The sequence below is a fragment of the Aspergillus thermomutatus genome (assembly GCF_002237265.1).
Source record: "Aspergillus thermomutatus strain HMR AF 39 chromosome Unknown NODE_15, whole genome shotgun sequence".
NCBI lineage: Eukaryota > Fungi > Ascomycota > Eurotiomycetes > Eurotiales > Aspergillaceae > Aspergillus > Aspergillus thermomutatus.
In genome coordinates, this window is record NW_020798063.1 from 59,875 (window position 1) to 73,981 (window position 14,107).

Genomic DNA, 14,107 nt, shown 5'->3' on the forward strand with positions numbered 1-14,107 from the left:
TACCCTCGCCCACGAATCCCCACGCATGATGCATCCCAGACTGAACACTAGATGCACTTGTCTCCACAGTCTACACGCGTCCATCCATTCATTGCCCACGACTCACTATTATTGCCACACACCAGGAAAAGCCTGTCCGACCGCGTGGTAGCCTAGCCAACAAACAAAACAGATTGAATCAGAAAAATGTCAAAACAATCCATCGTCACCTTGAAGATACCAAACCGATGATTTCCCCATTCTGAGATGATTTCATAGCAAGCAGCGCATCATGACTGTCCGTACCGACATGAGACCTGCTATGAGTTCCCATGTCCCCTTTCTAGGTGAAATGGCAGTGGCAGGCTGGCAGCTCATTTCTGCTGATCTCCCTTGGACGCCACGTGGGGTATAACTTTATCCCGCGGAGTTAAGCTTGTCCGCCGCTTGTAGATGTGTCTGTCCACTCTGGAACTGGATATCCCGATTAGAAGGCCTGGGGAGTAGCACTGTGTGCCTGAGGGGTCAACTGTCAACAATAACATTTTTACAGTTTAGACTTTAGTGGAGGTGGTTAAGCTTCGCGGTTATGACATGAGAGTTGGCACACAGCCTTTATATAAGTGTTGCTTATTGAGAAGTGACAATTGTCGCTTTAAGGAAAGGCTGTCTTCCTTTAAGGGAGTCTGAGTCTGACAAACCCGACCTCCCGAACCGGCGGGTCGGGCAGCCGTAAAGAGAGTTGACTAAGTAAGATGTGGTCTGACTTCGCTTTCCCGATGGGCTGATATCGGTCTGTCGCTCGGGAAAGGAGGTCAGCTAAGCTACCTGAAATTCCTTTCGGAGTAGAGAGGTATAAATATTTGTAATGGGGCTACATGGGCTTTTTTCTCGTTCTCTCGCGCCTTTTCAGTGATTTTCTATAAATATTGGCAGGGTGCTTGATGCGACACAAAATCCTCTCGTTCATGTCTCCAATTATTCTGTTCGCCATGCCTATCCCTAATCGATACCCGTCCCAATCTATCATCTGTTCCGTTCAAGAACAACCTATCTATTCTTCTCTCGAGTGACGCCGTTTCATGACGAGAAAGTCCAGGAAAGTCCTTCATCCCTGGCTTGGACGCCATTTCTTGCCCTGCCAGTGAAGGATAATCGTAGGGATGACGCTGGCTCCTACAATCAGTGCACAGCCGACCCCAGCACTGGCAGCAACTCCGACGTTCTCAAACATAGAGGGAAACCTGTATCCCCATCAGTCCTTGCACAATCGACTCAGTGAAGACGCAACTTACCAGAACGGCCCAAGAAAACCCCAAATCTGCCGAACGAAGGTGATGAAAACGCCAACACTTCCCGCTTCTTGAGGATAACAGTCGACGGCGAACGTGATGAGCACCGTGGTCACTACCTGGTTGCCAGCGGCCCCAATGGCAATGCCGATGATGGGAGCAACTTCCCAGTGGTTCCCGGACAATTGGGTACATACAAGGAAGACTATGAGGCCGATAATGGATAGGATATAACCGATATAGCTGAGCCACAGGCGGTATTCCGGTTCAGGCTTCTTACGAATCTTGCGCTCTCGCTGTCTCATCCACAGATCAGACATCCTGCCACCAAGTTGTTCCCCCAGAACCGATCCAATGATGGGACCAAGGAACTGTAGTCCCAGCTGTTCTGTGTTGAGGTCCCATCTGAGTTGCAAGAGCGATGGTACCTCAACGGTGGCCAAGACATTACTCAGGCAGAAGACCATGGCATAGGCCGCAGCGGGTATGGCAATGCATGGTTGCATGATCATCGTCAACGGCCTGACAAACTCATACCACGTAAAGGGAGTTGGGTCGATGCGTCGCAAAGCAAGGTATTCTCGTTTCCAGGCAGGCTCTTTCGAATCTTCGTCGCCGCCGATGTAACGAGTTTCTGGCCCGAAGAAGAGGTACAGAATGAATTGACCGCCGTTGATCTGTGATGAAGGTCAATGGTCGCTTTTGAGCCGTGTGGTGGATATGCCCAACTAACCATTGCCAGGACCCAGTAAATCCACACGTAGCCAGCACGGTACGCTACGAAGCCGAAGATGAATGGACCGCAGGGAATACCAACTGTGACCATTAGAGTCCAGATTCCCATGTATTTGGCACGGTCCTTCTTAAAAGTCGTTTCCATCACAATAGCACTTCCGATGGCTTTCACAAGAGTCAGCTCAGACCGTCCTCATACACGTCTACCACAAGTCTTACCGGAAGCCGGGGAGATGAAAAAAGCTTGCAAGGCTCGACAGGCAGCGAGTGATGCATAATCGGAGCTTTTAGCACATCCTATGTTACAGACACAGCTGCAAATCAATGATATCAGGAAGATGGGGCGACGTCCGTAACGTTGAGACAAGGGTTTCCAGAACAATGGTGCTCCGCCCAGAATCGCAATTTGAAGGGAGGTAAGGTAACTGGCTTTGTTGATCGAGACACCAAAATTCTCGGCGATGCTGTTGACATTCCTCATCAGCAAACTGGCACTTCATCGTGCGGCTTCAAAATGTATTATCAAGGAGCATACATGCTGTAGCCTGGGATAATTCCGCTTGCAGCAAAGGTGCCCATGCATGCGTGAAAAGCGACTAGAATCAGATTCGACATTTTCTAGCAGTGTAATGGTCGATGGTTAGTATAGCCCCCCACGAAGGTACATGTCCTCCATTTATCATGGTCAAAATACTGTTGAGGTTACAAACCTTCCATGCGGGCCAATTATAAGGGTCTGCGAGATCCATGCTTGGAATAGGGTCGAGATCCAGCGTGCCATGATGCTCCATCAGGAAGTCCCGATGGGCTTTGGAGAGACGAGACGCTACTATATCGGCATATTTGGAAGGGATGCCGGCCTCTGTGCTCTCCACGAGATTGATGTCGGCCTTTTCAGGCACAGGGGTCTCGGAAACATCATCTTCCGCTCGATGCGGATGCAGTTCCATAGACGCATTCATTGCACGAACGGAGCCTTTGCTTCCCTGCAAAGAATCTGATACCGAAACCGATATATGTGTCTTTAGTTGTGAAATAGTCTCGCCGGTGACTCTGCCTTGTTGAGCAGTTGACACACTGGGAGAAGTGAATGGTGCTAGGAGGGGAAAACGGTTGGAGGTTCACAAGGATGAATAATATCGAGTCATGCTAATGCCATAGCGAGCGATGATTCTAGCCGAAAGAATGTGGAAATCTCCATACAAGTCGTGCTAACGGGGGGAATGACCTATCATCTGGCATCCTGACTTCCTCCCCGGGGTAATTCCATTTTTTTTTTCCAGATACCGGCTCTGTTGGGGAACTCTCCATGGAGCAGAAGACGCGAATTGCGGAGGACTCCCCACGGCCATCGTCGGACGGTCGAGTAAGAAAGCCGATATTCGTCTGGTTCCGGTGTCAAGACGGCAATTTGCTGGATAGCGCCGAGTCCCATGATTGGACGAACCGTGCTCCGACGTTTGACCCCGGCTAGGAGGACCCGTAGCAGTCGTATTGTGGTTGTCTCACAGCCGACGGGTTGAAAGATGGACCTGTACGCACGTCCCCCAGTAGATACTCTACTCTCGACCAGTCAATCGACTCAAGCCTGTATCATGACTATCAGGATATTTCGCATGAGATGTGGCTTACAAAATGAACAATTAGCCAGCCGCTGCTGAGACCCCAAGAATGGCAGACTCGCAGATCGTCAACACAGCCGTTTCGCATATTTGCCGATGCCCTTTGAGTTTGGGAGGCGAGACTTGGCTCCCCAAGGCTTTCTCGGCGCGATTGAGTTTTCCCTGGGTCTGCTTCTCTCTGTGCTCCGTCTAGGTCCCTGACCCCCTGAAAGGTCGTTGCCGAATCCTGAGCCGATGATTAAGTCATCGTTCAAAATTGTTCACTAAGCGCGACCTTGTGTAGCACAAGAGACACAACAAGAGTGAAGTTGACTACTGTGATAATGTTAGATGATGACGAATGGAATGACTGTTTTTAGTAGATGTGATCGCCGTGCAGCTCATTGGGGCCACGAGTGTGGAGAGTTGATGCAGCATTTGCCTCGAGATCATCAGCGTACAAAGTATTATTATTATTGTTGTTGTTGTTGTGCTTCTGCTCATCAAGAGGACTCCAGTGGACTCCAGTTGCTGCCTGAGGTGTGAAGCGTCAACGTGACCTCCAATTTTGCACTTATGCACACGCCATAAGCATATTATTGCCACCTACCCCACAGAGTAAAGGTACTACTTCCCCACGAGAGTCCGAGGTCGCTTCACCCCCCGATTCCCCATCTTCATCCGTTCATCCAGGCAGCGGTGTTGGTGATCATGATAGTGTGAATTTTATCATTTGTATCTTCTTTAACTAAATAGCCATCACTATCTCCCACATCGTTAGTCATGCCCACCACAGCAGCAGGGATGAAGACCTTGGTGTGTCGGGTCTGTCAAAAGGCCTTCTCCAAAGCCGAACATCTGAGGGTAATTATGCTCCATTCTCACATCCTTGTGGGGACTCCGCTGATTGCATCGGTAAATAGAGACATGAACGTTGCCGTAAGATAGCCTCTCCGCCTTATGCCCTGTCAACTGTTACTCCATTACTTGACTGAGATCGTCCTCTGCATGCTCGAAGGCCCTTGCCGCTAACTGTATGATGTAAAAGATACCGGATCCAAGCCATTCGTGTGTAAAGAATGTCGTCGACCATTCGCCCGCCAAGATGCTCTCACTCGCCATGAAAAGCTGCATACTCGGGCAACAAGCTCAACTCCCACCGTCAAAGTTGCCCAAGGGGATAGTGCTATTCCTCTTCCTCCCCAGACTACTCCCCTAGATGCCCTCCCCTGGGATACCACAAGAGCTGCAACAGATGGTGCAGCACCGACCTCTGCTCCTAGTCACACATGGAACACTCCTCCGTCCGAGCAGCAGTCTGGACTCCAGCACGCTGCCTCAGATCTCGACTTCACCCTGATATGGCCTGACTCGGAGAATCTGTTCCATAGCATCATGTCGTCAGATACGACAGAGCAGTGGCAGATGCCTCTGGGAACACTTCCATTTCCTCCAGTGGTGCAGGACATCAACGCGATGAATTTCGGTTCGCCCAACTCCTTTGATGACCGGAGTTCCTCAATAGGCACAATTCCCTCAGGTGGTAGTCACCAAGCTGTGAGGGATGTGACGGAAATGGTGACAAGCTCAGTAGGTATTCTGGTTTTTTCTCTTACTCGCAGAACTGATTCTTCTGCAGTCCTCGAGTGTGACAGCGGCCATCAAGGCAACCTCTATCACATCGGTTTTTCTCGACGAATGTCTGCACATGTTCTTTGTACGGTTCATTCCAACCTTTCCGATCTTGCACCGGGCGACCTTCGTGTTTCGCGAGTGCACTCACCCTCTTCTCCTGAACGCCATGGCACTTGGTTCGTTGTATCTTGGGCCTAAGGATTCAGTTGCAAAGGTAACATGGCACCCCTTTCTTATCTTTTAGACGTCGCTGAACCTTATTTACAGGGTGAGGCCTTATGGCGATTGGCACATACTGCTGTCGCTACTTCGGTAAGAATGCAGTACTCTGCCATATCCATGCCCTGAATACTGACCCTTCCCAGTGGCAATCACTGATCACACACCGCGGACCCTATGATGCTTGCAAAGGTGTTCAGTTGCTCATCACGGCTCTTCTGGGGCAGATCTATGGTGCATTGTCAAAGGTGGGTTATTCTTCTATCAGGTGAATTCGTTTACCAACCCCTAACATTTTGAACACTGTTTCTAGAATCGATTGATACGTACAACAAGTCAGGTCTTCCGTCCGCTTGGCTTTTTCTGGGCAAGACACTGTGGCATGTTAGACAGCGAACCCTTCTCCGCGGAGAACCTCCCCTTCCCCAGTGCTTCTCACGCCGAAAAAGACCACCAATGGCGAGTCTGGGCTGCGAGAGAAATACAGCAGCGTGCCTTGCTCGCATATCACATCCTAGACGGCCTCGTGGCGCAAATGTCGGGTGACGGGGCCTCTACACGACATGTCGCCAATCCACTTATCCTCCCAAGCAGCGAGGCTGCGTTTGACGCCAGCAACCCTGACGAATGGCTGGCTCACATGCGCTGCCAAAAGACAGAACAGCCGTCGTTTCGACTGGTGTTTCGCTCTCTGTTTCCTCCAATCGGCAGTTTCCGCCCCCTCGACTATCAGTTTTCTGCCTTTGCGCTTCGTGTAGTGCTAGAGGGTTTGCAGTCCCTCGTCTCGGATTCGGATGAAAGCGACCTCGCAGCCGTTGGTGTACCAGGCCGTTCTGACGTGAGAAGAGCTCTGGCGCAGGTCCACGAAACTATCACCATGAGCATCCACCTGTCCGCTCCGGAACGACTAGAGGTCCTGTTGCGTTGGCATACGATCTGTCTCGACACCATGATCAATTCGACTGTGCTTTGTAGGCACGTTTGCTCCCGCTACAATATCTCCCAGCAGGTCTCCGGAGGATCTCGGACACTGAGGCCCGGATTTGACATGGTGAAGTGGGTGAACACAGAGGACGCTCGCCGCGCCTTGTTGCACGCTATCGCCATCCAGGATATCATTGAGCAACTCCCCAGGGGGCGGGCCCATGTGATCCACATGCCGAGCTCTCTCTTTGCTGCGGCAACGATTTATGTGGTCTTTTCGCTTGCAGGCGTGGCGACCATTCACCTTCCGCGCACAATTGTATGGCAGGATGCTCTTCTCTCGCTCTCTGATCTTAACCTTGGAAGCGACAGTGTCAGGCCGTCGAGTACCTCCGAGACGCGACGCTTCGTTGAAGAAGGTCGGACGGACTCCCCAGCAGGCATGGGTGCGGTTCGGAATCTGTTGTACGAGATGAACTCCATGCAAAAGCTGTTCCGCTGCCTCATCTCTCAATGGGGTATCGCACACGATATGGAGGAGATTGTTGATCAATGGATAACATTATGCCACTGAGAAAACCGTGACTGATCTATATATGAGTTGATACCTATATGTTTGATGAGGACAGGGTGGAGTTAGGGGCGCAGTTGTGAATATCATCGTCCATATCTATGTTTTGTTGTACATAAGCTTCAACATCTGAACTCGAATTTGGACATTGCCATGACAAGCAATCTCCATTATGATCTTCAGGTGTTTCACTGTTACTCTGACAGCCATACAGTAAGAGACCAGCGCATTAAGTCAGACAACGGCCGGCAAAAGCGTTAGGTACAGTAAGTCTAGCTAGCAAGGTTGGATGATTTGGATTTCCTTATACCGACGCATTCATATGCCGGGATAACACTTGATCATTAAGCGATGCAGACCTATTGAGGAGCCTTGACTTCACGGCAGGGGTTCTGCACTGAGCCCCGTTTAAATCCGCCACCGAAGTTTAGGCGATTCTACTTCGTTTATTTCCTCGATAAGTGTAATATTCCACTAGTCAGCTTTCCAAGAGAGACTGTTGTTACCCACCATGTGCTTACGACGTGATCTATGGGATGATCTCTGATGCCCACAGCTCCTCGGTAGATAAATGATAAGAGTGTTCTTCAAGAACAGGAAAAGCCCCCTGCTCTCAGCCACTACGTTCTTTACGACTCTAGGAGAAACAGGGGACCCGGCATGGTCATTGTATGATGGATAATCATTTATCGGTATCGACAGCATGGGCAGAGAGGAGATAAAGAAAATCAGCTCTACCTGCATAGTCGTTCTCTTTTCCTGCAAAACCACATGGTCATAGTATTAGTATTCAACTTTTTTAAGAATTGAACATGTAGAAGCGGGTTAATCGAAGGAGATGTTCCACCGCGAATAGATCGACCATCTCTTATAAGATCGTACCCGAACAACCTTTTCCTGCTTTTTATGAAGACATATGGACATACTATGTCGTATCTCGGAATATCCGAGCCTTCCGAGGATCTGCATCTCGCAGATCGAACCTGGCTACGAGCAGAAGTATATATATGTAAGATTTGGGGAGAGGGAATGGAGAATTCAATCACATTGACTCATGTAAAAACAATATAAAAAAGGTAAAAACATTCAACAGCAGAAGTATGTCGCGGCTCATGCCTGGGAAAACATTCCGTATTCTCGAACCCGAACCATGAAAGAGCAACAGAAAGGCAAAACGCGAGCATTAGGCAACAACAGGCCAACATGGTTGAAAAAAAAAAAACCGTCTCCTGCCTTTGTTAAGTTGGGGCGGGATCTTCCACTACTACCAGCGCCTTCCCCAAGAGCATATCAAAACCGTATTGAAGTTCCATGCCCCCCACCCGGAATAACTGCGGTTGCATTACGAGCAGGACCGCTTTACCATCCAGTCTAGGGTCATATTTGTTTACAAGTTGCCAGAAATGCGGCGTCAGCGTCTCGGGATGCCAATAGAAGTTGTCCACCTTGTCGAGACCGCGGATCTCCCACCGCGCCCTTGTGGCCCAGCAGTGGGCTGCCAGTTCAGCTACATCGCAATAGATCTGAATAATTATCTGTTTTCGTAGATCAGCTTCTTCTGGGCTGTCGAGTTCACGCAACATGAGCCGCATGGGACCGTCAAGAATACTGGAAACGAGTCGTTCAACCGCGGATCTTCTGGCTTGTTTGCTCCTCTCTCCAAGGACGTGTGAATTTGGGCCCACAGTTGAAGACTGGCCTGCGAATTTTCTGATTTCGTTTTCCGGAACCCATGAGTTCGCAAGGCGAACCGTGTCACCTCGCCATACTTCGGCCTGGGCTTCATCAACTACAGTATAGTCAGTCAGCTTGCCCTGCAGAATGTGGGATACCGTACCTGTTCGGAACATTTGATACATGTTCAGTAATTGTGTCGGAAGCGAGGTGTCTGGTTTGCCCGCGGTGCTGGTCATTTCTTCCTGCCCATAAAAGTCAAAGTAGAGGAAAGGCTTCAAGAAGATATCTTCGAAGAGATGCTTGGTCCAGAGTGTTTGAGCAAACAGCCGAAGGATGAACTTTTGAGCCCTGGCTGGAAAACGTTTTATCAAAGACTCCCAATCTTCCTGCTTACAGTATCCGTCCAGGGAGGTGATGATGCTCTGCTTTTCACTGGCTGACAGCATTGGATCGACAGTATTGACATCCTCGATGGCATAATCATGTAACCAATCCATAAACTTGAACTGAAGGCGTTCACAATACTTTTCGATCGCTGAATCCGTGCTTCTCTCGGAGCCTCCCCATGTTACCCGCGTTCTTTCTCTTTCCCTGGCCTGAAATAATTTGTTAAGTAGGATATTCCTCTCTCGGAGCTCCTGATTTTCAGTTCTTAAAGCTTTTATCTGCTGGGCCAGGTCGTTACTCGGCTGTTCTGTCCGTTCACCGAGAGAGTTGTGCTCCAGGCTCGTTGTGTTGAATATCTGCACATCCCTCTTGTTAGACCGAGCTTGTGGGAGGTTTGGATCGGCCTCTTCGGATTCTGTCTCTTCGGATTCTGTCTCTGAATGTGTATCCTGTCCGGAGAATTTCCTCGTCTCGCGGTGCTCATCAATCGGGGAAATGTCCCTTCTCTTCAGTTGAGGGGATGAATGCACCTTCTTTTTTAAGCCGGGATAGTTAGCAGAAAGCCAGACGAGAAGATTTGAATAACAAGTGCGGTAATCTGACATACATCAACAGCTGCCTCATCTGCGCCATCAGCGGCTGATAGTGTTGCAGGTACTGTCACCGTCACCTCTGCGTTCAAAGAGCCTTCTGGCTGGACTGATGAGTCTCCTGCACCACCTTCCTGTGATTAAGAAACAGGTGTAAGCCTCCACACTGAAGATGAAGAAGATAAACGTAGATGTACGGCAAATGCGGATTGCCTGGTCAAGTCTAACGGAAATGCAGGCACAGGAAGCATTCTTACCTCAATAGTAGCCATCTTCTGTGCAGTCCGCTTGCCCTTTCTGTTCGCCATAGGAGCAGGGTCTTGCTGAGACGGTCAGGAGAGGGCAGGAGTTGAAGACTTTGTAAGACAATCGTAGCCTCCAAGAGTAGGGTATGGAATTGGCAAAATGTAAAGATGAACTTTTTGTTAATCGTTCAGAATAAACAAGGATGGTTGATCAAACGCCAAAGAAACAGGGGAAGTGAGAGCAGAGCTGTGGCATACCAAGTAGCAAGACATTAATTTAGAAGAAGAAGAGCAGATTCTTTGTCTCAAGAGTGAGTGGCATGTCCCCATGGACTGGGCCAGTCCTGGACAATCTCGATGGCTGTCAGAGAATTCCCCCCTAGAAGCGCATAGCTGACGCCTATTTTGCGTGATTCGATCAGATCAAGCATATTTTTCGAGTTGAGAATAGCGTACCTGTGTATGTGGTGCCGTAGTCAACACCAACAACGATTTTAGGTTTGGGACTCATTGTAAATGGTGGAGGAATTATCGGTCTGTTCCTCAAGAAGTTGGGTTATCGTAAGGTAGAAAGATCTTTGATGACAGATTGACTCGCTAAAAGTAATTATAATGATCAGACAGAAGGAATTGCTCTTAGTAATTATACTATGTCAAGCTGGTGTAGAGAGTCCTTTTTGAAATCTTCGCTGCTAAGTGCTAACACATGATATCTGAGACAGAATGTCGAAGAGATTGAGCATGCAGTTCAGCAAGGTCTCAAATTACTCCTACAGAAACAGTTCAACAAGGTCTCAAATTCTATGTGAGACCCTGGTGATGAGCTCCCCTACTGCTACAAAATACTATTAAAAAAGCCCCCCTAACCACCCTCAAAAGGAGATTCCTTATTTCTAACCCATTAGTACTCCCTAATCACCCTAATGATCCTAATCTTGGGGTGCTAAATTAGATAGTTGATGAAAAGTATAGTTAAGACCTTACTAAGGTTTTCCATCTTACTATATTCCAGTAGTAGCTTGAAACCTCATCAAGGTCATATCCCGAGACCTTGTCGAACCCTTCTGAAACCTTGCTGGACTGCATTCTGCAACCCGGAAGAGATTTCATATTGAAGTCAACACAGTCAGTCTGGATACTTCCAATAAAAATCAGTCATTTCTTTGTGCATTGAGAGACAGACCGAAATGACCTGTTTCTCCATTGACAAAGAAAGCGGATCTTGCTCTAAGTAATCATACTATGCTAAGCTGGCAAAGCTGACAAAGAGATTCCCTTTTTAAAATGTTCAGACCTGCTAATACATGATATCCAAGACAGAATGTCAAAGAGATTTCGTATTGAAGTCCACACAGTCAGTCTTGATCAGTCATTTCTTTAGTGTTGAGTGACAGACTGGAATGACCTGTTTCTCCATTGACAAAGAAAGCGGATCATGATTCAAGTGGCCCTCGTATTCGAAGCGAGAAAACCATGGGTGGATAGACTTTGCTTTGTATGTTGGGACTTGGGAGAAAAAGTAAGAAGGATTGGCGCTGCAAAACCGAAAGTCCAAAACAAAGAACTTCTTGAGACTTTTCAAGCAGACGTCCGGAAGCGAACCGCATCAAAGCCCCATCCAGGATAGCGTATCCTCAAGACGATCGCGCGATTCAGAAAAAACAGTTGGGGATTCCAGATTGAACAAGGGACATTGGCCTCTTCCTGGACCAAGTTGCTCTTGGACAAAGGTGTGGATATAGCGCAGTTTAACGACAAGGCTTTAGAGGCTGCAACTGCAATCGGAATCATGAAGCTACCTCACGGAAAGGTTGCCATCTAGGTTGTCACAGACTTTCTGAGGGAGATTTATGTGCACACATGCCGGCAGCTGGAGAAAAGCCTTCATCTTCGTCTTTGTGATGTCGATATGGAATTCTGGTTTACAACGCCAGCGGTCTGGTCGGATCAGGTGCAGTTCGAATATAAGGAAGCTGCTATCCGTGCAGGCTTTGGACCAAGAGATGACAGGCCGGATGATACCATATACATGCTTTGCGAGCCCGAAGCCGCAGCGCTTGCCACTTTCAAAACAATACCACCTTATGGACCTGGAATTCAGATCAAGGTGCGCGGTCTGATCTTGAACGCAGAGGACCCTGGCTAACCCTGACCATTTAGCCAGGTGATGGCGTATTGATATGCGACTGTGGAGGTGGCACCGTGGTGAGTCAAACGCTCAATATCGGAACTACTTGGGCCTGGCTGACGTGGCCTAGGACGTGACAAGTTATCTGATCTCGGAGGTCTCTCCCCACTTATCCTTCCATGAACTAACCTCGGCCGTTGGTAAGTCCCCTGAGGCCCATTGGGTGGATGTCGGCACTGAAAGTGAGCAGGTGGTATGTGTGGCGCCACAGCCATCGACCGCAATTTCTATCTTCTTATGTCCGAGAGGTTTGGGGCGGCGTTCAATGACTTGCCTTTCACACAAAAGGCCCCAGGCAGTAAGTTCATGGTCCTCTTTCAGGAGATTAAGGAGACATTCTGCTGTTCGGCTGAGGACAGGGTCTATCGACTTGGCCTGAACATGGCCCTCAACAACCCCAACCCCTCGTTCTTTGACCCAGAAACCCTAGACGTTTTGCTTTCCAGGTATGCAATTCCACGGTTGACGACATACCTGGAGAACGGCTGACTGATAGTGACAGCAATGACCTTCGTGGAATATTCGATCCGGTGCTCCGCCAGATTACGCAGCTAATACACCACCAGATTGAAAGCGCCAACCAAGAGGTTGGCCGCTTCATCATCAATGTATAATTAACGGCAAGCCTGTTATTGGAATGAAGGCCCCAGAGCTGATTAAAATCCAGAAAATTGTGTCAGTCGGCGGCTTTAGCCAGTCACCCTACCTACGGGAAAGAATCTCAGCAACCTTTGCCGTCGATGGCAAGCTGGCCGTACTCACTCCAGCAAACCCGTAATTATCCTACATTTGCGATGGCCTTTCACTTGAAAGGAAGCTAACTGCATCACAGGCAAGCAAAGGTCATGCTCGGCGCAGCGATTCGGGGACTCGGAGGGCCTCAGCCAACAACAAGAAAATGCCGCCGTCATTACGGCTTTGAGCGTTCTCCTCCCTTTCATCCAGGGCTCAATAATGACATGACGGCGTTTGGTGACGTGAACGGTACCAGAGCGATCCCACGCTTTGTCTCCTGGGTCCTTTCCAAGGTGAGTTCTAAGAATGAAACCCATCAAGCTGTTTCTGACATTGCGAAGGGTGAGAGATATGCCCAGAATCACACGGTGACGCAAGACTTGGTTGTGATCCACCGCTCAGGTGATTCACTGATTAAGATCACCAACCTCTACGGCTGTAATGATATGACCCCCCCAGAGCGAGTTGATCACCCAGGTGGGTTATTGGTTCCTAATCTGACAATGTGCGTGAATCCGTTGGGTCATGCTTACCATTCATGAAATCTAGGTGTTTACCTCATCGCACAGATCATGTGTGACTTCGCCAGTGTAAACCTTGCTCAGTTCCAGCACCAGCTGACGAGCGGGAAAATGGAGTACTGTTTGGAGTATTCCATTCAGATCACCTTTGGGGCCCAGGATGACCTCCAGTTCAGGGCCGTCTCGCAGGGCCAAACGGTTGGGCAAACAACCGTTAACTTCGCCAGAGTCTCTGTCGGTGGTGCCTTCTGAATTGCTTTCTAGCTTTTAAGAATTCCTGAATACTCATATCACTGGCTGTAAAGCAATCAATTAGAAATTTAGTAACAGCAATGGTCGAGAGGTGCAGGCGTTTGAATTCTTCCAGGCGGCTGTTCTCAAAAAGTCCTGTCGATAGTCTGCCTGACTCCAGTTCCCCCAGTCAGGACTTGTAGAATGACACTCAGCCGGGGAGTTTGAATTCCAACCAAATTAGTAGAAAAAATGCTCCATTTTGATATAATCAATGTGTGATCCAGTGGATGATCTGCGTGAGTCCGGGTGTGGGCCGGTGGCGGGCCGTCTCTACCCCCACAAGGGCCCCAAGCCCACAACCCCAGAGATCCCGACTCCCGAGAGACTTGCCTAAGGGTTCTGTGACCTTCTGTCATCACTCCACTGATCTTCTATTGCATCTAGGTCCTTTCTGAGTGTGTTGATGGCATTATTGAGAAATCTTCATCACTAAACATCCTTTACCTTGGGATGGAAAACACATGTCTTTCATCACAACAGCAGAATGGTGTGGCTGGGCTAGCGTTGACACCTT

The 14,107-nt window shown here is 48.9% G+C and overlaps 4 protein-coding genes across 4 annotated transcripts; 2 read left to right on the forward strand and 2 right to left on the reverse strand.

The window, feature by feature from the left end:
- Positions 1-1,087: 1,087 nt before the first annotated feature.
- On the reverse strand, positions 1,088-2,968 carry CDV56_106486 (putative MFS transporter; the record flags this gene model as incomplete). The annotated part of the gene is made up of 6 exons (XM_026760105.1): positions 1,088-1,223; positions 1,275-1,948; positions 2,005-2,171; positions 2,226-2,494; positions 2,542-2,624; positions 2,717-2,968. 6 exons carry the CDS (start codon positions 2,966-2,968, stop codon positions 1,088-1,090), a joined length of 1,581 nt encoding a protein of 526 aa, XP_026617920.1.
- Positions 2,969-4,390: 1,422 nt separating this feature from the next.
- On the forward strand, positions 4,391-6,959 carry CDV56_106685 (C2H2 type zinc finger domain protein; the record flags this gene model as incomplete). Its single annotated transcript, XM_026760304.1, has 6 exons — positions 4,391-4,471; positions 4,736-5,197; positions 5,247-5,456; positions 5,510-5,554; positions 5,608-5,709; positions 5,775-6,959. The coding sequence occupies 6 exons, from the start codon at positions 4,391-4,393 to the stop codon at positions 6,957-6,959; spliced, it is 2,085 nt and encodes a 694-aa protein (XP_026617921.1).
- Positions 6,960-8,194: 1,235 nt separating this feature from the next.
- CDV56_106886 (uncharacterized protein) lies at positions 8,195-9,918 on the reverse strand (the record flags this gene model as incomplete). Its single annotated transcript, XM_026760505.1, has 5 exons — positions 8,195-8,745; positions 8,794-8,985; positions 9,028-9,550; positions 9,628-9,744; positions 9,868-9,918. 5 exons carry the CDS (start codon positions 9,916-9,918, stop codon positions 8,195-8,197), a joined length of 1,434 nt encoding a protein of 477 aa, XP_026617922.1.
- A 1,846-nt stretch (positions 9,919-11,764) lies between these two features.
- CDV56_107072 (Hsp70 family protein) lies at positions 11,765-13,551 on the forward strand (the record flags this gene model as incomplete). Its single annotated transcript, XM_026760691.1, has 9 exons — positions 11,765-11,962; positions 12,016-12,060; positions 12,114-12,183; positions 12,234-12,489; positions 12,546-12,651; positions 12,711-12,817; positions 12,876-13,071; positions 13,120-13,255; positions 13,328-13,551. 9 exons carry the CDS (start codon positions 11,765-11,767, stop codon positions 13,549-13,551), a joined length of 1,338 nt encoding a protein of 445 aa, XP_026617923.1.
- Between the last annotated feature and the right edge of the window lie 556 nt (positions 13,552-14,107).